Source organism: Harpia harpyja, chromosome 12 (genome assembly GCF_026419915.1).
Source record: "Harpia harpyja isolate bHarHar1 chromosome 12, bHarHar1 primary haplotype, whole genome shotgun sequence".
Lineage (NCBI taxonomy): Eukaryota > Metazoa > Chordata > Aves > Accipitriformes > Accipitridae > Harpia > Harpia harpyja.
In genome coordinates, this window is record NC_068951.1 from 40,449,402 (window position 1) to 40,474,393 (window position 24,992).

The following is a 24,992-nucleotide window of genomic DNA, read 5'->3' on the forward strand; positions in this document are numbered from 1 at the left end:
TGACTATTCAACTATTTTACTTCAGTCACATACATAGCTATTCTACACTAACTCAAATACTCATGCGATCAAATTTTATTGGCATCAACAGTTACGGAAGGTGGATTGCAGTCACATGCAGGAGCATTCATAAAAGCAACATTTTAGAATCACATGTGGGAGAGTTCACACAAAGTCTACCACAGTTATCTTATAGAATAAAATCCACTAGGCTTAATTTGTTCCATTAACTTTGATGAGACAGCATATCGCAGTCTGTTTACTACTTTTACAGGAACAGAAAGAGATCACATTTTCCAGATGTAGTCCTCCAACTCTATAAATTATCATCAAGGTTTGCCATTGCAGTATTCGGAGCTGCACACTTTCCGCTCCTGTCTCATTGATTAAGTCAGTCTTTGGACTGTAAAAAAAATTACGAATAATGGATTTGCAGTTTTTTGCTTTACAATTCACTAGAACAAGAAACAGTTGTTGACATGTACACAATTTTATTTTAAGGACGCAGCAATCACAATGACAAAAACAGAACCATTACTTTAATACTGTAAGCTTTCCTCTGGAAACTGACTTGCACAGTTAGATCTGAAAGCATTTTAAACAATATCTTGGGGGAAAACACAGCAAACCTTAAATATATTAACTTCAAACTTTATGTGCTTATCTCCTCTTTTTGGTAGCTGGTGGCAGTTAAAGCTCTTCAAAGTCATGGCCACTTGTATTCATTGCTTCAGGGTGCATTACCCTTCCCATGAATAACACGGTACCTGTGGAAAAAGTGGGAAGGGAGGAAGGGAAGGAAAGATGTCAGAACCGGAAGGAAAAGTTGACATTATAAGATGACGAATACTGATGGTGAATTCTAGAGCATCTGGTGCACAATTTTTATAGGAACATATGTCTCCGAGAACTTGGTAGCCATGAAAGGCAATGGATCAATAGCCCTAGAGAAGAGGACCTCTTTGTATTCAGAACTGATACAGTACAGACAAGAACAGTGAAGTCTTCTGCATTTCAGTGCCCCTCTGCTTATTCTAAAGGCCTGACTGAAAACCCACCAAAAATCAACACAAAGGTTCACTTTCATTTCAGTGGTTCTGAGAAAGTCTCATGAAGTACTGCCACTGATGTCAAGTGGTTACGACACATTACTGGTTTCTAGGCTGGGGGGCTCCGAAGGTGACAGCTAACCTTAACTGAAGTGCGAACACTGAATCAGAGTAACCTTCGTGATCATTCAGACCCTTACATGCCTGAGCTGCTGGACAACATTCCTCATAGAACTAAAAGTGAGCCCCAGAAGCTCCACACCAATCAGTTAATGATTATTAATAGACAGATACTTTGAGTTCACAGATTTACTCCACATTAGAAGCATGCAACCCACAACAAGGAATTCTCTATATGAATACTGCTCCCCTACACCATTTAATCACCATTTACATCTTCCCTGTTTTATACATTTCTATCTAACCTGTTTAAACACAGTAATCAATCATGAGCACTTAGGGTATTCTTGAGAAGAAGGGTAACCTTCACAGATTTTTTTCAAAAGGTTTCTAACCTTAGATTTCTAGATTAGTAACAAGCTTTCAGGCTTTAACTACAGCTGTTGGCAATTCTTCTTTCTACATGCAACAACAAGGCCCATGCAACATTAAGAACTGCCCAAAGCTACCAAGCTCTACTCTGTTCTGATTTAAACTTTTCTTTTTGGGGAGATTTTTGTATATTGAGTATAGAAAAGGGCACATACCCTCCTCCAGATACATTTTTGCCTAAATATATGTCTATAACAGCAAGGATACTCAACTTAGTTTTGGCCAAAGAAAACCCCTAAGAGTTGGTATCCTGCCTTGCACACAAGTGACCCTACCTAGCTAGACTGTAAGCATTACTGCAATCTAAATAATTTAATAAACATTGATACCTACAATGGAGATCTCAAATACAGAAAAAAAAGGTCAAATTGAATCTACTAGAGTTTGCTTGTAGAACACATAAGATACCACAACTCACAGACCTATATGACAGTCTGTAGGTGCATAGTAATGTTTTGTCATCCACATCATTAAGACAAATTACAAGTATAAAACTAAGGAATCACTTAATTGTTGCCCATTTTGCTAGCGAGTGCTGTTTTCATCCCTTGCCTGCCACAGAACACTTCAAGAGCACAACAGAATGATAGCTGTAATATCTATTCATTATGCAAATCGTTTGGTACCAGGAACATATCTCACTGGTCTTACTACAGCCAAGCTCTTACGGAATGCAATGATTATGGATATTCAGGGCAGTAACATTGTGTTCCCTGAGGAAAAATGGTGAATTTTCCTTCCCCGGGTTTTTTAATCACATAACTGTGAATATTTTTCAGGGTTATGTCAGATTTTGGTGTCTTACTTGGAGAAACATTAAAGGGACATAAAAAAGGTGAGTCTTTCAATATTAGTTATTTTAAGACAAATTAAGGAAAATTCATAATACAAGGACAGTTCATTGATCAAAATAGGCAATTTTCTTTCGTATATTTGCTGATGTACTGTGAAAAATGTGGAAGTCTACAATATTCTCACCTGTTCTTCTGTTTCTGACCAAAAAGAAAAAGGGATGGTCAACTATAACTTGGGGATACAGCACTGCCATTCTGCTAATGGCAATCATTCCTAAAGGAAAAAGAACATAGGCAACTTGTTAAATATCACTGCACATTCTCCTGCTGTTCATGAGAGATACTTGTGAAGCTCATGAGCAGACACTGAAGCCCCACACTCTCAGCACTAAGTGTCAGCAAAAAATAGCATGAAAAATCTAACATGAAAGAGACCTACAGAGTAAATGCATGCCTATTTATGCTTTAAGAATGATTAACAATGGGGAGTGGCACAATCTCCCAGGCTGAGGGAACAGCTTATGAATTTTAAGATCCAGAATCTTAAGAGGAGTTATGACTCCCGCTCACTTGTAGAAAGAAAATGCATTACATTAGACAGTACTGCTGACCTGTTTTAAACAGCTCCAAGCCTGCAACTGATAGTAAAAAGTAACCCTTAATAACTATGGAATATGCAACAACTAAATGGGCTGATCTTGCAGCTTTTAGCTTGAGTCCTTAAATAATGCAGAGGTTGAAAGTAAAATTAACTGGGAATCAGGCAGAATTTGGCGCTCTGTTATTTTTATTTGGAGATACATGGATTTCTCCAGGATGTTATTATCATTTCCCAGTGTTTCATTTACTTTTACATTTTCACTGCACTGTTAATAAAGCCTCATGCATGATGGTAATTTCTGTCCATATCAATGTTACAATTCAACCCAGTTACTGATATTCATGACCAGGGAAGTAATTCTTCCTTTCCTCAAAGACTGCTACAAGTAGAGGCAATTAGAAATCACCTAACCATACATATTGGCAACTAATGTAATTTATTTTCAGGAAAAGCATGTGCTAACGAAGTAAACCAACCACCTGGCCTCCTAGCATTAAGAGGGGCCAGCTGTGTTTTTGCATTTAGTACTTCCAATCTTGCATCTCTGTATACAAGCTTACTAAGATGCAATTGCAACAACTCTGAACTCTTACTAACTATTCTGGATCAAATGCCTCTGACCATCTCAATTAGCAGGTAAAAAAATTACAATGCTTAAGTTCCATAAAGAAAATATAAATTGCAGTCTGTACCCTCCTGACAATCAGAAGCAAAATAAGGAACAAGAGGTTTTCCACAGGATGCTCAAAATTCTTTGTGAAACACACCATGTTAAAAAAATACTAACACTTTTCATTTCCTGAATTCTCCCTGAAAAGCAGTACTGTGTCTTCATGCTACATGCTATTTAGCTTTCCTGGCTGTACAGCAAGTCAGTTTTCAAAAATTAATTAACACAGAATAACCAGACATTTGATTTAGTTCTGCTTTTCAGTCAGGTACCTGAGGCAGCAGCAGCTTCTGATCCTTCCTCATTAACTTCTAGAAATGCCTTGTGAAATGCCTTTGCAAGGTAAAGTTCCTTGTTATCTGGAGAGAAAAAGGAAACATATTTCGAGTGGCTCAACATTAAGACTAAAGTATTTAAAAAAAAAAACCAAACAAAAAACCAAACCCCAAACACTGCAAAAAACCCCAACGCTATTATCCACCTTCTATACCACGGAGGGAAGGGTAAAGAGCTTTGTGCATGGGAGCTGCATTAAAATACCTCCTGCCAATACCTTTAACAGCACCATTTACCTCGCTTAAATTTGTAGTGCTCTCTTACACTATGGATATTAAAATAGCTTGGCACTGCCTAGAGCACCAGTACACCAGACACAGTAAAAGACAATCCTTAAACACAAGATTTTAAATGCAACTATTGGGAGAAAGGGTTATGACATTATATGGCAAATACTTATACATAAAGAATTTTATTTCTGCATTAGGTGCAATATAGACTTCCTCCAGGAAAATTAGGTATTTTCTTTCTTCTTGTCATTATATTTGAAAGAAGCTGAAGATAAATATTTATTGCAAAAACCACCATGCAACTAGTTTTTTTTCAGTCTTGTTTGTTTTCCATCCTTCTTTGTCAGTCTTTTAATTTTAGTCCAAGCCTACTCCTGCTTAAGTCAGTGGATGTTGCATTACTTTTCTTCAGTGGCTAAATGATCAGACCTATTGGAATACTCAGCACCTTGCAGGAAGCAAGGCACGTAACACCATTTAATCTGTTTGACTGAGTTTCATCAGTAAGACATAACAAGGATTAGATATACATTTATTGTACCTGCATAAAACCCGCAGTAATGACAGAGCACAACTGGCAGTTAAGAAAGGAATAAAAGCTTTCTCAACAGGGAGATACACAACCATGAAAATCTAATCTAACCACTCCAGTGAGACAGCTATACTCTTCTGCATTTCTGATCCTTCACAAAATGTTCAACACCAAAACTCTAACTGAAGGCTGACTAAGGAGGGAAAGGTTGGGACTATTGATGTAATTGTTACTCATTTATTTTGGCTGTCACAACGATAGCCACTAGCTCTAATAACTAATGCAAGCCAAACCCACAGAAGATAGCAGTTTAAAATGTCTCTCCCCAGCAGGTCTTATTACTGCTACCTACACTCAGAACTGAAGCAAACCTCCTAGTTCAGCTGCTTAACTCAGCAACAAAAGCCCCAAATCATTCCCCTTGGGATTGTGTGTAGGAAAACATACGCTAGATTGCTAAATACTGTACTAGTTCTAGGCTTCAGTTCTAAGCCTTCAGTAATGCTATCTTGAAAGCTAGGATAAAGTTTCCACCGTGTTACTTTAAAACATGGGACATTCAGCATCTACTTATCTTGAACACTAAGTACAGTTCTCACAGCTCTTGTCTCCTTAACTGTTAACAGAAAGGCCACCTGAAAACACAATGCGGTTGCATTCCAACACTAACATCACCTTTAAGCCTCAAGCGTTACCTGTAAAAAATAAATCACAAGCTAACTAAATACTACAATCAAGTGTTAAGTAATCATCCCCTGAAGCTTTCATTCGTTAGGGACCCATTAAGACTCAAGTTTTCAAAAAATGTTTTAGAACAAACACTGGATGTAGAAGAACGTTTACGTAGGTGATAATGGATAGATACCCAAGGCAAAAAGGGTGACAGATCCATGCACATCAGTAATTCCTGTTGTGCATGTCTCACATTATGTGCGTGCTGCCTTTGTAAACATGTCAGTTAACAGGATTCTTGGCAAATTTATTGGTCAGTTCTGCAAATTCTACCTTCCAGGCAACTGTATTTTGCTATCCTTGCTTGAGTCCATTTCAAAGCTCTATTGAGCATTTGAGCTATACAGCACATACCAAAAGAAAACAGTAACTTTGTAGCCTTTATAGAAAAATGCTGATTTGGAGTTCCTTATCTTAAACCCAAATAAATTTTTATGTTTTATAACAGACAAAGAAATGCCCATTTAGCCTAATCATGTATTTCAATCACAGGGTTTTTTTATTACAGCACTTAAGCCTGCTCCTGTGACCTGTAATATTCACAGCAATACTCCATATTTTCATCCTGAATGCTTTATTTTGCATAGCGTGGTGGTGCTTATGGTACTCCAAGGTATATTTCTGGTCAGAACACTTAGGACCTCGGAAGACTGGTCTCCACCTGATGAGCTTATAGGCCCTAATTCAGACAGCATAAACTCTGCTAACATTTACCATCAGGTATAACAGTAGGCCTACTTGTAAATGTATCCAGGATCTGAGTATTAAAAAAACCCAACGATATTTTGTTAAGTTGACAGGACTACAAGAAGTGCCACTGCAGATGAGACCAGTATGTCCAATTAGTCTAGCACAGTGCGCCAGCTATAGTATTATTGTTGCTTCAGAACAAGATACAAGAAGCCTTACAGATGAAAACTACAGCACAAGTTGCAAGAGAAAAATACCCTCTCTCCCAGCATGTGCCTTATACCCTAAACCAAGTTTCTAACCCACAGAATATACAAAATGCCTTTATTCAATGTAGTATAGATAGCTTCGAGTGCTCTGAAGCAATTTTTTTTTTTTTTTAATTCTACCAATCTCATGACCTCAAGGAATACCCAGCAAAGATCTCTGTGGTTAAGTTTTCCATAAGAGAAATATTTTCTGTTTGGTTTCAATTTGTTGCCTTTCACTTCATTGGATATCTTTGCCCTTGGATGGTGAAAAGAGCAATTCCACATCCGAATTTACTTTCTCTAGACTCTTCTCTTTATATTGCTACTATCACATCCCTCTCATTCTGTTGTCTTTCCCTTTGACAACCTCAGGCTTGTGTCTTACCAGGTCAGAGCTCTCCCCGCTCCGGGCCATTGACGACTCAGACACTCATGGAGTAGAAGCAGCAAATGGCGTTTATTGCGTCGCAACAATTACATTTATAGTGTCCAAGAGCGCGCCCTCCCCTTCGTGGGTGTCACCCTCTACCCCCAAGCGCCACCCCTCCGAGGAGGCCGGTGCAATACTTATACTGCATTGCCACTAGTTCCCCACATCATTCATCTCTCCCCAAAGTGAATGAATTTGTTTTCATATGGAAGCATAATGTTGTCACTGAGTGTTCAGGCAGTCTTCTCTTTGTTCTATTTTGTGATTGTCAAATCACTGACTGCAATACTTCAATATCACACACATCTTGTCATTATTATACACCTTTCCTTTATGGCTTTCACTGCGGGTAAGGTGGGGCTTACCTGAGTATCTACTATCACATCATTTTTCTCTAGCTTTTTTCATAAAAGCCAACATGATTTGATTGTTAGCTTCTCAGATAAGTCCCATGGAGGTCTGGTATCAAAGTTTAAGCTTTCTGCAGGACCTAGCCTAGATACTCATTAATGTGTGGGAGTAATCTGAAGCTTACTTCTAATGTACATAACTCCGTTCGCATCACACTTCGTTTGTCATTACACTCCATATGCTTGCAAACTCCTACTCATAGCTACCAACTGGTTGCTCTGCAAGTCTCATTTTAAAAAAGCATGCAGGTTTATCGTCTTTTCTAGCTTAGGTTGTCCCAGAAAAATTATACCTACCTCAGTTAAGACTTCGAAGTGCTATTTACTGGACTGATGCTCTTCTAACTACTTTATATTGTGAAAGTAAGTCATTAAGATCACTTCAGTGCTCACTGAAATGCACGTCACCTTGAGGTTAAAAGCAGTTGCCATTTAAAGCTTTATACAACATTAAGAATTATTATAATCAATGGAAAGAGAAGGGGAATTTTAGTATTGAAATTAGTTCAAGGGTAAGTCCTAAGAGGTGTGAAAATACTCAAGTAGCAAGTTTACGTGCTGTGTAAATTATGAAATCCCAAAACCCAGAAGTTGTTTCAAGATTATTTTGAACACCTGATGGAAGAGATGTGAATAACACCTGTCAAAGTCTTTTGCTGAAAGTGAGAGTCAGAATACATGCAACTAGACAGCCAAATAGGAATGTCCTCCTACTCACCAGTGTTAATTGACAAGGAACTTAATTTCTGCAAGAAAGTAACCTTTAAAATGTGCATTTGGATTAATACTTTCTCTTTGGTTGCTCACAATCCAGACATCCCAGAAGGCAAAGCTGACTCATCTATTTCCATTTTTCAGACTGAGTGCAAAAAGCAAAAAATTCTAAATATTGAAAAATAAGTCTGTAATCCTGCAATTTGATTTATATTCACTAAACCCACATAGAATTTCACTGAACTCAACAATCTGTGCCTGGATCTGATTACAGGATTAGGGCCGTTGTTGAAATTGCAGAAGGCTTTCCTTGACACTAATCTAAAAGCAAGAGTAACAGCAGAGGGGGAAGTGAATATTTTTAAACACAACAGAATTTCTCAAAAATCTCCTAAGATTTCTTTTATGACTTGTATCTTCCTAAATTAAAAGTGTCCAGACAAACATTTTGTTCAAGTATCTGCATTTAACGCTTCATGAAGTGCCAAATTTTCCAGAAGGCTGATGCTGAGAAGCATGCAAACTTCTGGCTTCAACTTTCCTGTTACCTGACATACTATTCAGGTATTTGTAAAAGCAAGCTTTCAACATTTTCTTCATGATTTTTTTTCTCCCTTCCTCCTCCCTCCCCATTTTACATTGTGAAAATTGGAAATAGGAAACATATTCTGTATTTTAATTACTCAAAATTTCATCTCCATAGCATCAACAGCAGGGTTTTCATTAAAGACATTACTTCAAAAATATTTTCTTATTCTTAATTTATGAATGACCTTTTCATCACCTGGTAGCACATGCCCTCTTAAATGAAAAGCAAGAATGTTACAGTAAAACTCAGGAATTCTCTCTATACACTGCTCTACATTACTTAATAAACAAGTTAATCTTCAAATGGCAGAGGAGTTAATTCAGTCACGCAAAACATGGCATTTTGATTTTGTACAGTACAATTGTCAAAAATGTAAAACTTTGAACCACAAAGGTAGTGCTTGGCTCTTATTTAATTTCATGTGCAATTCACCTATATATTGGGGACTAATTCTGTAGTCAAGAGGTTAGCAGAAAGTTTGGAACATGCTTTTGTTTTAATCCATGTGAGTAATGATTGTTCAATCTCCCCTATGTATTTTCCATTCTCCTTAGTACTTTTCCTCAAGCAAATACTTTTATGTATGTAGACCAGAATTTATTGGAAAGCTTACTTTTCTTTGGGGTGGCAGAGAAATTGAAGGTGTTTTTCTTCAGAAGAATGTTATTTCTTTAAAGAAGGATTTTTCATTTATTCAAATTCTTTTCACGTTAGCTAACTCTAGCTTTTCCCACAGTTTCACTGGAAAAGTGAAAGCTGCAAAACAGCGGAAAAAGCTACATGCTACACTGTAAACAATATTTCAAATTTAGCAAAAGTGAAAAGGATATGAAAATCACAAACATTTCTGCTGTAAATTTTTAGAGGGAGGTTCGCCTTCATTACCACTATTCTCAATAAGCCACACAGGTATGATTGTTTCCAGAGACAGACAATTAAGAACAGGTATTTCCCATCAGCTAAGGATCTATCTGGCTGATTAGGCAGTAACCCATAGAGGAAAAAAAAAACAACCCATAACCCACCATACAGGGAGCAGTATATAAGTATAAATTACAAGAACAATGACAGCAATCTTACATTGGGACATGCTTCTAGATAGAGAACAACTGGGTTTGCCAAAATTCAGGTCTAGACAGACCACGCTAAATACACTGCCTGAGTGGCTACTTTTGTCAGGCAAAAATGAAAACTTCTCAGGCAAAGATTTCTCTACTGCCTTTTGTGCCACTTCAATACCTTTTAGGTGTTATTAAAAGCATAAATATCTCATTTCCACCTCAATTTCTAACCATATTGGATATTTCAACTTCTGAAAATAAAGTGTTGACAACATATTGAAATAGGCAAGCAGAATATGTGACTAAATTGCTTTTATCTCAGAACTCTTTCTTTCCTCTGCTGCTTCTATACAGCAGGTATCTGGGGAGATAACTAATTGTATAACAGCTTAATGCTGCGAACAAATAGCCTCTGGAGATAAAAGATGACAACCCCCTTGTTGTGCAAATCCCATTTGCCATCAAGGCACTGAAGCCATATATTGCTCTAATGTGCACCTGCCTCTTGCATAGTGTTACACTTTCTCTACATTTCTAACGAGATCCAACTCCGAAATACTCGTAGTGAACCTCCCCAGGTCAAAAATCCCACCCCTGATTAATTTCTCCCCTGACCCAACTGCTTCTATAGTAAGCATACTCTTACATGATGCAAAAATCACAAAGGATCAAAAAATTGCTAGCAGGTTGGGTGTTTTTTTTCCATAAAAACACTTTGAAGAGCTTGTTGGTTATCCTTAGGTGATTTTAGTACTTCTGCATATACCTTAAGAGACAACACAAGATCCCCTTACCAGACATCGCAGTGAGGTCAGCACTACTGCTGAACAGCTCCATAATTCCGAGGCCTCTCCAGACATCTTTCAGATCAATTTCCTGTTCTACTGTGAACCTGGAGAACATAATAAAAAATTACAAAAAGCCCAGATGTAAGCAGTACTTACTGTTATTAGAAGGTTAAAATTTCCAGATAATGACAATTGAAACATCAAGGTAAATAACGTAAAGTAGGAGATTGGGCACCAGTAGTATGGTATAGTGACACCTCCTACAAAAATGCTTACAAATTAGTTTACTCTCACAGCTAGATTTTTTTTCTAATGCAGAAGCAACCAAATATGCTAATAGTATGTGTAGTCCCTGATCAAAAAACCTCAGTGCAAAATTATGCAGTAGCTAATGTAAAAGCTTACTTTTTATACAGAAGGTTTACTATAAAAACTGAATTTAATTTTACACATACTAGAATAGAATATCAAATAAGGAAAAGGACAGCACAAAGTTCATAGACAGCTGTTGGCAAAGAAGGAGCAAGAAAGTAAGAACGACACTCCATTTTTATTTAAACAGTATAAGCAAAGACCATCAGTTATGAACATGAATATAAAGCATTTCTGACTCAGCTTCTAATTACTCTGGTGGCAAAATTTTAATTGGGTTTTAATTGTAAGTAAAGAACAGGGAAAATAAATAGTTAGTGCAAATGCACATGAGTATAACCTGGCAGGATTTCAGTGTTAGCTTGCAAAGCCATGTTCTAGGCTATGTTACTATGCTAGAAGGACAAACTGAGATTTATCCTGAGGGCAAGATTTTGGGCAAAAGCTTGTTCCATTTACAAAGACTGCTTTTCAAACATTGTAAGAGTTAAGCCTGTCATCAGGAACATAAAAAAGACTCAAGTCCTTTATGTATGGCCAGAAACAGACTGGACAGCTGGAGAAACAAATAAATATGTCAGAATAATAAAAAGAATGGTAGCCCCAACCACAAAATGCCAGAAGTCTACAGACAAACACAAGAGACTATAAACGTTTGGTACGGGCGAGTTACAGGTTTTCTGTAGAATGACCAAACAAATTATTAGTGATTTACATTATGCTGACAGTGACTGGTTATAACTATACAACACAAAACATATAGTCCATAAGGTGCTGTTACAGCTTCTCCAGCAAGCCATTCAGTCAGAAACAACTCTGCAATTACACTGCAGTCCTTAGTGATGGATTTTACCTGTGCTAGAACCAAATAAAATAATACATGCTTCTGTGCAATTTCCTTTTTCAGCATTAAACTTCCTCAACTACATGGAAGAACATGTTCTTTTCAGGAGAAATTATAGCCCAGAACTCTGAGCAGAGAACAGCTCATGAAGAGCTGAGATGTATGATACCATGGTACATACCACCCTTGGCAGCTTAAAAGAGAATAATCTGGACATCAAAAGACAACTGGATAAGAGTCAAGTGGATCTTCCTCACTTACAACATTTACGCAGAATAAGAAAAATCCAATACACAATCTACATTCATAATGAACTTAAAAATGTCATTAGAAGCCAAAAATCTATGATGGAATAGATATTAGTCATTACCCAGAGAAGAATTTTAGGCAAGTTAATATAAGATCTGGAGATAGTTCAGGATCGATAAATCACTGGTGGCATCACAAGTGTTCATGTACCCTACCCAGACAAATTCCAGGGTATGCCTGGAATAAAAACACAAGAACTGATTCTTGTGATTTTGTTGTTTTGGCAGTTCTCAAAAGAATCAGAAGAGACCAACAAAGATCTGTGTACTGGAGGAAGCTTCCCATGGTGTTCTGGCATATTCTGCATCAGTCAGTGTGGCAGCATTTGTTAAAAAGTGGCATTATCTTAATGAATGAGATGAGGAGATGTAGGTACACATGAGATGACCTGAAAACAGCCAATAGAATTTCAGGAAATGGAAATGGGTCCTGTTAGCTTTCTTCTCCTCTTAGAAAGCTGTGGACACTCAGACTGGTCAAAAACTACAGAGGCAGGGAGGTCGCAAGACCTTATGCACAATTTTAGCTTTAAGCTAAGGGACAAATCTACAAGTTGCTCATTCATTCAAATTTCCCTGGCTTCTAGGCTCCAAAACTACAGACCAGTTTTACTCTTACTACACACTTAAAGTATGCCCAGATCTATTTTAGAGATTCCAGTAAAAACCCTAGGAAAGATTAACTGAGGCTTGATTCCTAATGCTAGAGTTAAACAGTACAGAGGTCCTGCCTGTGCACATTGAATAAATCCAGAGTGAATAAACCCAGAAATATTTCCTTCTATATTAAACATTTTTAATGTTTATATTATAACATTTTGAAAAATACATCCAACTCTATGTACCTTACAAACATGCAGAAAAGGCAAATGAATGTTAAAATGCATTTTATAAAAATTTCAGAGTGGTGTATTTTTTCCCTTTTTGGCTTTTATTACACCACAGTTCATATTAAATGTATCAAGCTTTCAAAACAATTTAGCTATTAACTAGCAACGTCAAACTAGTAAGGAATATCAGGATAGGACAGTAGCAAGAAAAGTCTGCATGAAAAGCAAAATTTGAAGTCACAAATAAGAAAAATAACTGCAAAAAAGCATTTTTTCCAACTGCAGAGAATCACTATAAGATATAAATGGAAATCAGGTGGGTTTAAGTCTCTGGACTACTAGATAGAAAACACACTTATCTGCTAAGCAATAAATTGTGACCCAGAAAGAAAGCATGACAGAAGATGTTTTTGCATACTAATCAAGGAAGAGGTTTGGGAGATGTTTTTGAAAAAACAAAATAAACCCATAAAGTCTCAACTGAATATGCACCTGAAAAAAGAAAATTCAAACAAGTTGATTGATTATATTGCTAAAGAATACCTACATGAAGGATAGTAGCAGTCACTTAACTACTGGACAGAGCCTCTACCCCTGACTGAAACCTCTGGAAAGGCAAATACTGAACAGGTGGATGAGTGAAGGTCACTACAATATCTATAGAAGTGAGCTCCTGCTTTTTATGACAAATAATGTAGACTGAAAATATCACATCAGCTGTATAAATACCAAGCTATCCCTTTACAAAAATAAAACTAATCACTTCCCTTCTCCCCTTTTAGTTTGTCTTATGGTAAAAACCCACTCTAAACCAGTATTCAAAATAGTATTTCCCCTCCTTTCTCACATGCTCTGAAGAACGGTGAGAGTTACAGATAAGCTATTAATGATATTTCAAATATTTTAGCTGGCATCAGAACTAGCCTCCTTTGAAAAATAATAGGGCTGCTTTACACTTTGAAATTTAATTTCAGGCTACGCAATCAGACATAAACATTTGGTATGAGTTATCCTCCAGTCATATTTGGATTTCTTTGCATTCCTTATAGACAGAGATATAGGTATTCAAAAATCAAAGCTGACAACCTAGAACACAGAAGAGACATTCAGTCTCATTTCCCAAGCCAGGCATTTGCCATACCTCCAGACTTGGAAATGCCGAGCTACACGATACTAGCCCTGACACATGGTTATGTGCAGTGTTTGTCGCATGTAACGAAACAGATGGTCATATTTTTTACCACAATCTTTTAGGTGTTTCTGATGCTAAAAATACTATGAAAAAATCAATTTCAATACTTCAGTATCAGAAGTCATGGAATAATTCAGCTGGGAGCATTAAAAAACCGCAAAGGAAAGTCTGAGAAACAGACACTGAAGAAAAGATGAGGTATTTTCACCATAGGACCAGAACAGAAAGACTGGTCTGTTGAGTAAAGAGAAGAGCTTCTGTACTTAAGCAGTTCTAGAAGGTTCACCAACACACATGTTCATGGATATATGCTTCTACAGACCACCTTAGAAAGCACTGAGCAGAAAGATATTAATAAGGGATACTGACTCTGCCTATCAGCTGTTGGCCACAGTCAAGGAGAAGCGAAGCTGTGAGTTAGCTCTATATTTATTTTTACAATGTTCACTTGTAAAGTCCCTCTACTTCCTACACATAAAATACAGTCCAAATAGCTGAACAAAAATAATTCTCTTGACTTCCACCATCTTTGGACCTCTCCCACATGAAATGAAGAACAGAATGAGATGCTTAGGAAGTAGAATTAGATTGAGAAACTAACAAACAGTTCTCTGGAGAGTTTAGCAGAGAATGATGATACTTTCATGAAATTTAAAACTTACACAAGCATTAGATTAAAAGGATGCATTTATGTCACTGACGGTCTCCTTAGTTATATAACTGAACCTTTAGGTTTTGTATAGAGCATTAACTTTAACATACCATATCAGGCCATCTTCTATTTTAGAGACTTTCAAGACAGAAAAAAGATGGCTTCATCTTTTGTGATGCTGTGCAACCCTTCTGAAATGCTGAATTTTTCATGAAGTCCTTAGACAGTCAGGATCCACAGAATCAAGAAGGATTACGGTACACCTAGTTATACAACAGAAGTGAACTAGAGCCTAGTATGATTCATCCCAAAGGCTATAATCTCAAAAATTACTAAGAGTTCTGAATAAGCAAAAGCAAGAAATGCCAAGTTTTCAGATTGGCTCTAATACATTAAATTCTGCAGAAAAAAAAGCAAACAAAGGAATGGCTCCATTGCTTGAAATCAACAATATTCTTGCTTGGAGGACAGGCCCTCAGGATCTGAATCACTATTTTAACATAGCAAGCAGTCTACAATACAAAGCTGCCCACTGATATAAATTCCAACATTTTGGCTGGAATTTCAGCTAGGTTGTCCTGAGGTGCTAGAACTAGCCTGCATGATTTAACAGCCTGAAAAGAAACAATGCAAGCAAAGCCCCCCACCCCCAACCGCAAAAACAAATCAAAAACCCCATACAACTGCTCTGACCAGGTGACGCAAGGCAGATTATGGTTTTTTCTGGCAAGGTCCTTCTATCCAGGGCTAAATATGGGCTGCAGAAGTTGGCTAAGTAACTATTTCAGTGCGACAGTTTTATGCCTATTTCGTGACTATCTCAAGAACAATCAGCACTGGCCTATTCCTCATGAAAAGGGGACTTAAGAGAGCACATTAAAAAAAAAAAAAAAAGGGGGGGGAATGTCTGGGTTTTTTTGGTTTGGGGTGGTTGTTGGGGTTTTTGTTGGTTGTGGTTTTGGATTTTTGTTGCTGCTGCTGTTTTAGTTTTTGTGGAGTTTGAGGGTTTGGGTTTTTTTGTTTTTGTTTTTGAGAGGAAAAAACCTTCAGCTAAAACAACTTACAATTTCAACGCTATCTAAGGCATTTTTAAGGTATTTTAAAAGTACAAAAAAGCAATAAGGTCATTATAAAGAGCTGGGCATACTGGAACAATCCTTAAGAGGAGATCTGCAGACTGTAGCAGTGTTATTAGGTACTAGTTCCTCCTATGCTCTTCAAATAATTTATGTTAGAGAGACACCTTTGTAAATTAGATTCATGGTCTGTTTCACTCCTATGCAAAAAGTGGATTAAAATGTTGATCACTTTAGTCTGGGTTAAGCTGGAAACAATGATTTGAAAATGAAAATGAGAAAGTATAATTTAACAATTCTGTACAAATCTCTCCTTTGCTATTAAGAGGAATAATACACAATTTCATTTGCACACAGATAATGTAGACAGAAATTGGAAAGTTGTGATTAACTCTGCTTTGGCTAGTCATTCAGGCCCTATTATAAATGTATAAGTTTAAAAAATGTTCACTTTATAATTGGATAGCATCTTTCAGGATATAAAAATTTAATTTTATTCCACTGCTGCTTTCAATTTCTCAGAGGACAGAGCCTGCAGGCCACATTTCATAACATGCCTTTCTGAGTCAGAGCATAAAATATTTATGAAGTGTTTATTTAGAGCATTGATAAAATCCTGTAGATCACCTCTGAATCCCTAATGGAAATCCAACACCTTGGGAGCATGCAATTAATCTTTGGAATTTTTGTAAGGAAACTGCAGTATTACTACAGGGAATTTCAAGCTCATGATAGTTATCTTTTATAATCTGAAAGTAGTGAAGGTAATAGCACCTCATTGTACCTGTTTTGCCTTTGTACAGCCTTAACTCACCAGTGTTTACCGAGTTCTTTGAGGTTCTTGGATATGAGTGACAGGCATGACAACTAGCCTGAGTATGGAATAAATAAGGACATTTTATGACCACAGAAAACCTAGGCCTCAAACTCACTTCTGAGAACCTGGCTACAGAGAATCCAAGAGTCTCTGCTTTTGGTTAAAAGCAAACAAAACCCCAAACTACCTCTATAAACTTAAGTCAAGTCATAAACATAATTAATACGTTTTCAATGACATCCATGCATTTAACTTTAGATACCTAAGCTTCTTAAATTTGGAAGCTAGTTTTCAGAGATTACCTATACAATCAATGGAGAGAGACTTCTATTGTGGATCTCGCACTCTAGAAATTCTTTGAGACAAGATGTCCAACTTTAGCACCTGACACACAGGCTGTGAAATGCTCCAGTTATAAAAGGAAAGCTTAAGGGATGGAAGAATCCTCATATTTTACTTTTCACCAACATCTAGGTAATGTTTGCCCAAGCCTGCAGAAGAAATAGCCTAGGAGAAACACCCCTTCCCTCATCTTAGTGGACTGTTAATACTAAAGCTCCTGGGATCTAAAGCTCCAAGAGAAAAATAAAAACCACAGGAATAGTGTACAGTAGGTTCAGTTTGTATAAAACCTGCAACGCAGCTCTTTGCTGCTCTCCATGCTTCTTCAAAGGAAATGCTACTTAGAAAAGAATGGAACTCTTACTGTGGGGCAAAGAAAAATAGCCCCAAAATGCTGCTGTTGCCTTGCCACTCTGACTGCAAATGTAACAGCTTTAAAGAGAAATGGAATTCCATCTCGAGTTGGAATCAGGACATGCTGACAGCACCACTCCATCTCAACCTAATTTATCCTGGCTAGCCTTGTTTTATTGTGCTTAGCTGCAGTTAGCTTCTTGAAAGTGGTCTTTGCTTTGGAAAGGAAGCTGATTAACTGCAGGGATTCTTGCCCATCTCTTTACACGTGAAATATAACAAAGTCAAATCTCCAAGTCACCTGAAAACAAAGAACTACTTTAATGATTAAAAGGATTCACTATAGTTTATTTTTTCGGCTGCCATGTACCCGCTGCACAGTGCCACAAAAGTAGAATAAGTAGAAGTGACCCACATCAAACTTGTGCCATATTGTTATATAAACACTTCAATGAAATTATTATGAATCACTTGAAGGACAGCATGATCCAACTATACATTATTAGTGACATTTAGTAGTAAACAACTCTGTTACTAAGTGTAGGGCAAGCATGAAAAATATTCGAAGGGAGATGAAACAGAATTCTAGGAAACATTACTAAGTGGTATATGTCAGCAAATATGCCACTGAGCACACAAAAGTTATGTCTATAAATGAACTGACAGAAGTTTCATCCCTTCTGGTAGTAATATCTTGTTACTCTATTGCTCCTCTAAGGAAAAAGAAACCAGCACTTATTACAACTAAGAAAAAAGACAAAAGACACAAATTGACTGGAATTACCTCTCAACACTCAACCATTTGTATATACACAGACACACACCATTAGAACTTTTTAAATTAGCAGCACATAGAAATCTAATTAGGACCTAAATGATATATTTTAGCTTTTGTTAATTCAGATTTGCAATATTTCTATGGCTCCTGTGTAAATGGAACTTACCAGTAATGAGTTCTGCAATACTCTGAACATCACTCAAGGTAGATATATTCCTGATGATGAAATTCTCCTTTCTGGAGCTTACATATGAAAGGGATGCAAATGCAGTGCTCATCTGTTGCTCAAACAACTATCATTCTGCACTGCATGCCCCCTGGGCTTTGTTGTCAAAGCAACCTTTGCATGGGTGCTACGTAACTGCAGACTTGATCAAGATGTTCAAGTTTTACCTACTCTGCTACTCCGATCAATTTGAATGCATTCTTTCCCCTTCTATTGACATGGGAGCATATTCTCACCTTGGTAAATACACTTCCACTTTTTGCTTCTTTACAGAATTAGCCCATTCATTAATCAATGAAGCTTTGACCAGGGGTTCCAATGTGACCAGTGGAACTTCCTGTCTGGAAAGAACGATCATCATACTAATCTCATCTCCCTCATATGGTATTTCCAGAACTTGATAGATACCACCTGCTTCATTGGAGCCATCACTGAACTCTCCTACAAGAGAAAAACAACAACAAAAAGCTATCAGTAGTATTTTCTTGTCTTCACTGGAGATAGGGGAAAAATAGAAGGCTGATACTAGGCAGTATTTACTAGATCCTGGAACTAAAAATGACCATCTTTATTCTGTATAAAATTTATATTGGTTTCTTCATCACAGGATTTGAGGCTTACATCTGCTTTCTTGAAGAAAACAAGCTTATGCAATCACAGTTTGTAGATAATCACACTGCTGAACCTATTACCTAAGTTCCACTGGTTAGACAGAGAGAAGTCTAAAAGTTGTTAAGGCTGCCAAGAGTTTCATGGAAACGGGCAGAGGTTTTTGTATTCAGGAGAGACAATTTTTCAATGATAAGACTGAGTGAAATACTGCCAATGTTAGACACTGTAGAACCCACTTGGAGTTCAAGCTCAGGATAAAAACAATCATTAGTTCTACTGTTCAAAGAACCCCTATTTTACCTTTCTAAGGATATTACAACAGTAATGAGCAAACATTATTCATTTTCATAGTTAGCACAGCACAAGAAAAATATTTCAGTGAGAAGCAGGACTAGCTCACAAGAATTGTAAAGAGGTTAGATATAATAGATAAAGATTTTGAAATCCACCATGTGGCACTAAACACATATCTAAAAAAGTATTCAGGAAAGAGATCATTATAAATGTTGCTATCTAGTTATAATACACAAGCATGCACATTATGAAAAGACATCAAAATCAGAATCCCTTCACTGGACAAACACCACATTTAAAATTCTAGGTGAAAGAACCGACAACAATACAAATGAGCATTACTGCAACAAACCTATTAAGGGAAGACTTACTAGCTTTAAATTGCTAAAGGTCCAACTCACCATAGTAAAACTCTCCCTGCTGGTACATCATTGGAATCTGCACTTCACTTTCATCATCTTTAGTAAAAGAAAAAGTTCTTGTATTTTCAGGTCTGAACTGTGATTTCCAATTGCCTTTAAAGTAGATTGCGTTGATGAGAGCCAAATGAGTTAGAGCACCAAAATCTCTTGAAGACACAAAATCTTTGATCATATCTAAGAAGAAAACCAACTGTCAGTCTGCATGTCAAAGCTGTCTTAACTTGAAAAATGCAAGAAAATAAAAAGCTGTGCTAACATGTAATTTCCAATTCAGATGTTTCATTAAATCTCAAATTAAACCACCAGTGTTTTGTAAACCTAAATCACAGTGTAGGTGCATAAACCCTTCCATCAAGTACATGTTAGTCAACTGTTTCTTGATCACTACTTAAATATACCCCACAATGAAACCATGTGAAAAAGGGGTCACATAAGGAATGTTTACACTGGTGCTATAATACAGTTCAGCACAATTGTCTTAAGGTCAGAACTTCTACAAACTTTGGCTCCAATCCAAAGCAGCACTTAAATGGGTGCTTAATTTAAAGTGTATAAGAATACCCATTGGAACTTCACCTGGGCCAATTTTGAAGGAAGCATTCAGTTTCTGTAATGTCCTACTGACTTCAAAGTAAGAAGTAATCATAAAAAACCCACATAAATTCACAGCATTTGTTCCACTAACATTAGCTCTTGAAAAGCAAAAGAGAAAAAACATCTAGCATCTGCTCTATTCATGGGAGGTATGTCAGCTGAGCATGGCAGCTGCTTTGCTCCTACTCCTCAGTCAGTCATTTACATCAGAATACAGTACATTACCTGCTTTAGCTCATCTTAAATGGCTTGCTTTTCAGCAAAATAATTTTGAGTTTGTTAAATTTGGTGCACTGACCAGATTTGTCACTATTCTTGAAGAATTACAGCCTACTTCAGATAGCATTCTTGCTCACTTCTATTTTTAACTGATACTGCAATGCAAGGTGTTAAAATAAACACACTCCTCAGTCTGATTATTACTTCTTAATCCATGGTTTAATACACAAATTAATTCTGCTTTCTGGAGCATATGACACTGACTAACTGGTGTGAAATTTGTGTACCATAGGCGGTATTTCTTCTGGGTTGCTGTTTGTACTTCATTTTATCTAGAACATTCTTAGAAATGAGATGTGACCGATACTGCCATACTCACTCTCCATGGTTGGAAAAAAAAAGGAAAAAATTAAGAAGTTTTTCTATTCCTGTTTGGTACATCATATTCCCTTATATTTTTCAGCCACATCTTGTTAATACACTAATGTAATGTTAAGAATTTTTCTGGCCAGAGAAACTTTCACAGTTATGTTTTCTGCTCCAAGCCTCCCATCACGCTTAACATGCTGGAATTGGAAACCTGCCTGTCTTGTACCCCTTTCCTAATGAGAAAGTGAGCCGCCTCTGTCAGAGCTGGCAGGCAGGAGAGAATGAGATCTAGTGGTCAGAGACTAGGCTGAGGGACTGTTACTATTGCAACCTAACACTGAGACCCACAGCCGCCTTTGTTAGTTCTGCACAGCTCCTTCCAGGGCAATGGTTACTGAGCTCGGTCAGCACATGTGGCAGGTGTTAAGCAGGAGAACTTGCTGTTCTTTCTACAAGAGAATTTTACTTCTCCTTCAGACAGACACCACGTTTCTCTGAAAACACTGCAATCTGCTGCATCACTTATGTTGCCTCTATTTCTGTAGCTTGAGATAAAGGGCAGAATTTACTGTGAATATAATAGCTGCGATTTTCCCTTGGAAAAAACAGATCATTTCCAAAGTGGAATAAAAGCATTATACGAGGTGTTTTTCCACTTTGGTGCCATACATTTCCATAAAGCATTATGGATTCTTAAATGCTCAGACTACATGGGGACATGTTAATTCCTTACAGAGGATTCCGGTACCTTCAAACTTACAATGGTACAACTGATGTTAAGAGTCAGGCCCCTATTGAATTACTCTTAAAATATCAACCTCCAGAGCGTCAGATGAACTAGAATAAGATTATGCTTTGATCCGTACAACAGGGGGACTAACTTTGCTCCCATACCTTGAGACTCTACATGTATTCAGAAAATGTCACATCTTTGGGATTCCACAAGCAAAGCAAGCACTATATCATGCAGATCTGAATATGCATATTTACAACTGTAATTTTGTGCTTACTCCCCTGCTGCAAATTTTTGTCGTGAAACTCTGTTGATGGTCTTCCTGAAATCAACTACTCTCTCAACATGCTATCTAGTTTCCTCACATTGGAAAAGATTACATTACAGGGTCTGATTTTGTGGTTCAAAATTATCTTTTTTATTTCTTAGTATTCTAATTTCTAAGTACCTTGTAACTTTGAGTTCCTCAGGGAACTAGCAATACTTCACACATCCAAAGCCTAGGCTAATAACCCCTTTGTAGGCAACTTTTCTGCAATTAGCAATAGTACTTATCTTTTTTTTTTTGGTAATTTAATACCAAAATCAATATTAAAATACTATTAAAAAGCCTACCATTAAAACATTCTCCTTCAATAAATGTTACAGGTACTTCAACATAGTAAGATGGGGAAAAAATATTCAGACAGATACTACTATATGATTAAAAATAGCTAATATTACTTAAGACAGATCATTCCTGCACAGGGGGGAAAAAAAAAACCAACAAAAAAACCAACTTCAAAGAGCTGATGCTAGAGTTCTTTTTATGGGAGGAGATACTTTAGTCTTCAACAGAACAGATAAAAGCCAAGGCAACAATTCAACACCACTGTATAACGTTGGAAACACAAACACTTACTGCAGGAAGTATATAGAAGAATGACGTGGACTTACTATTTGTATGATTCTCCACCCACTTATTGATGTGGGTAGCTACAGCTGCACTTTGGCTGAAATCTATATTCTCTACTTGAGCTTTAAAGTATTTTTTCACCAACTGCAGAAATTTGTCACTGATATGAAATCCATTCTGCACATAGAGAGAGTTAGCAATATTGAGAACATAATGACTTTCTTCAGTAGTTGCCATATCAGAAAGGTCCTTCAGGAAGGTAAACTCTTCACCTGAGGAAAGAAAAACAGCTTCAGTGTTTCCATGTTTTTTCTGCTGGAAATTCACAAAGACATTTTATGGGGAAAAAAAAAACCCCAAAGTTGTGGGGTTTTTTTAATAAACTTGTTTCTAAACCTACACACACCTTCAGATCTGAAAGAACAATCTACAAGGCAGAACATATTATTTAGAGCTTATTTCTTCTACTACTATAATTAGCACAATTAACGAGACACTTGGATCCCATCACAGACAAAGCTATCAATGTTAATCCTTTTAACATTAAAAGAGTAATTAAAATATTATTCTTACAAGTCACACTTGTGTGTCTTGCCACCACAAATCCTTAACAGAATTTTTGTTACCTCCTAAAACCCAGCTGTTTAAGGAAAAATGAACTTCAAGTTTTGAAGCTAAGGACTTCCCCACAGACTTCTCTCTGCAAAAAAACAGGTCTAGAATTTCCCAGGATCCTGCGTGGGGTAGACAGAACCATTTGCTTGGGTAATGAGGAATCCTGAGTAGGATTACTCTGCTTTAAGATAGGAAGCTTGTACTGTTGTTTCATGTACCTGAAGCTGAAATTCCTAATTAAAAAAAAATATCAACGCCAAAACTTAAAAATTGAATGCAATGATATATTCCAAGCAGAAATCATTGGAGTACTTTCACTGAATATCACTCATATGCAAGAACAGTGAATGGCCCAGCTCGAATCAACTGCATAACTTCTTCAATTATAGCTAAGGGATAATTTACCAATGTTTTATATGTGCTGTGGTCTCCACAGAGAGACATTGTCTGTGCAGTGGTACTGTTGAACACATCTTAAGCACTTGTATTCAGAAATTCCTCCCCAAGATCCTTTCACTGAAGACTTAGAAGTCCAGTACATTGTATGAATGAGAAATCTCATTCAGGTTTTAAACCAATTACTTTGATATCAAAATTCATAGAAATTGCCTCTTCAAAGTCATTTTTTGCCATTCGTTCATCCCCTCCATTTGCAGTCATATTAGAGTTGCTTGCACTAACAGAGTGTGCTTGCACTCCACAGCACAGCAGTACATCCAGATGCATGACTTAGCTCATCCCACACTACAAACAGGACGGTGTGGTAGTATTGTTCTCTGCTAAGTAAGTGAATCCTGTTTCTCAGAAAGGCTGATGGGAACACGTGGCATATTGTGCTGAAACAATCAAGACATTTCCTAAATTAGCTTATATATCTGTATGCAACATTATGCAATGCAGACAGAACATTAGCAACATAGAATTAGGGTAAACAACCTACAGGTTCTACCTACAAGAACCAAACAAGTTGTGTCAAAGTAAGAGACAGTTCCAGTTAAATTACTAAAATTTTCTTACTTTCTTATAAGCAATATCGCTAGAACTACTGCTTTCCTTTTCAGGTTTCATTATAATCCCTAAAAAGAATGTTCCTAAAAATCTTCTTATAACTCTAAAGGCAAAGGCAAGCTTATTTCGCAGACAGAAAGCAAGATCAACAGTTAACTGCAATTGCTTAAGATTCAGGTGCCCAAGCCAGGCTTGTATGTTAGCGCCTCTCAGCTTATGCAGAATCCTCCGGAGCATGCTTCAGCATGCTCAGGCCATCAAACAGGATGCCAAGAAGCCTACTGATTAATAACCCATGGACACGACCGGGCCACTTCCATCGTTGTTCAGGCATTGCCATCTGTTTCTTTAAGACAAAAAGCCCCATCGTAAAACATGATTAAAAGGCCTTACCATTTTTTAAGCTGTCAAAACCCAAGGAATGTCGAATTTCTTTCAAAGTGGTTCCATGGGCTCCGAGCTCTACCATTCCCATGGCTATTGCGATGCTCAGAGGAGAGAAAAGAATATTCTCATCTTCTCTTGCAGCTCGCAGCTGATTATAAACATTCACAGAAAGCTCAGCAATGGTTTCATCAGGAAAATTTGTCTTGAAGGCTTTGCTTTGCAAAACAAGCAAAGACAACAGTCCAAGGAAATACATGTCTTGAGATTCTAAGATCTGCAAGATAAGTTTTAGAGAAAATAAGTTAGCCCTGTTTAAGTAATAAAAGATTCAACTTGAGAGAAAGAATAGTAAATGTTTTAGTCTTAAATCTGTGTGGAAAAAAAACTAGTCAGAGTTCAATGCACAGTTCAGTTATTTGGAGGAGACACTAATACATATACTGTTCAAACTGAAGTAATGATCTATATTCGAAAAAATAACCTACTTCATTATGTAATTATGTTTTTGAAATCTTTCAGCCATAGATTAACAAAACATGGCTTCTACAGAAAAAGACCTCAAAGATGTAGCAACACCTTTCCTACTTTTACTTTTTAATTTTGCTGTTGTCCTTGTTAAGCAAT

General features: G+C 37.1%; 1 protein-coding gene and 1 long non-coding RNA gene across 2 annotated transcripts; both read right to left on the reverse strand.

Annotated features, from left to right (window-relative positions):
• LOC128149012 (neuroserpin) lies at window positions 1–24,642 on the reverse strand. The gene is made up of 8 exons (XM_052803663.1): window positions 24,375–24,642; window positions 22,400–22,630; window positions 19,528–19,722; window positions 18,457–18,661; window positions 10,436–10,533; window positions 3,939–4,025; window positions 2,580–2,669; window positions 1–767 (listed from the first exon to the last, which is right to left on the reverse strand). The coding sequence occupies exons 1-8, from the start codon at window positions 24,622–24,624 to the stop codon at window positions 691–693; spliced, it is 1,233 nt and encodes a 410-aa protein (XP_052659623.1). The 5' UTR covers window positions 24,625–24,642; the 3' UTR covers window positions 1–690.
• Window positions 6,577–8,632, reverse strand: LOC128149013 (uncharacterized). Its single transcript, XR_008237498.1, has 2 exons — window positions 7,033–8,632; window positions 6,577–6,775 (listed from the first exon to the last, which is right to left on the reverse strand). It is a non-coding gene; the product is annotated as an uncharacterized LOC128149013 (long non-coding RNA).
• Window positions 24,643–24,992: the final 350 nt, after the last annotated feature.

Coding starts and splice junctions, on each gene's coding strand:
- LOC128149012 (XM_052803663.1), bottom strand. CDS start 24,624: ATGTATTTCCTTGGACTGTTGTCTTTGCTTGTTTTGCAAAGCAAAGCC. Junction 19,723..22,399: donor GGTGGAGAATCATACAAATA/GTAAGTCCACGT, acceptor TTTTCTTCTTAG/ATATGATCAAAGATTTTGTG. Junction 18,662..19,527: donor GCAGGGAGAGTTTTACTATG/GTGAGTTGGACC, acceptor TTTCTCTTGTAG/GAGAGTTCAGTGATGGCTCC.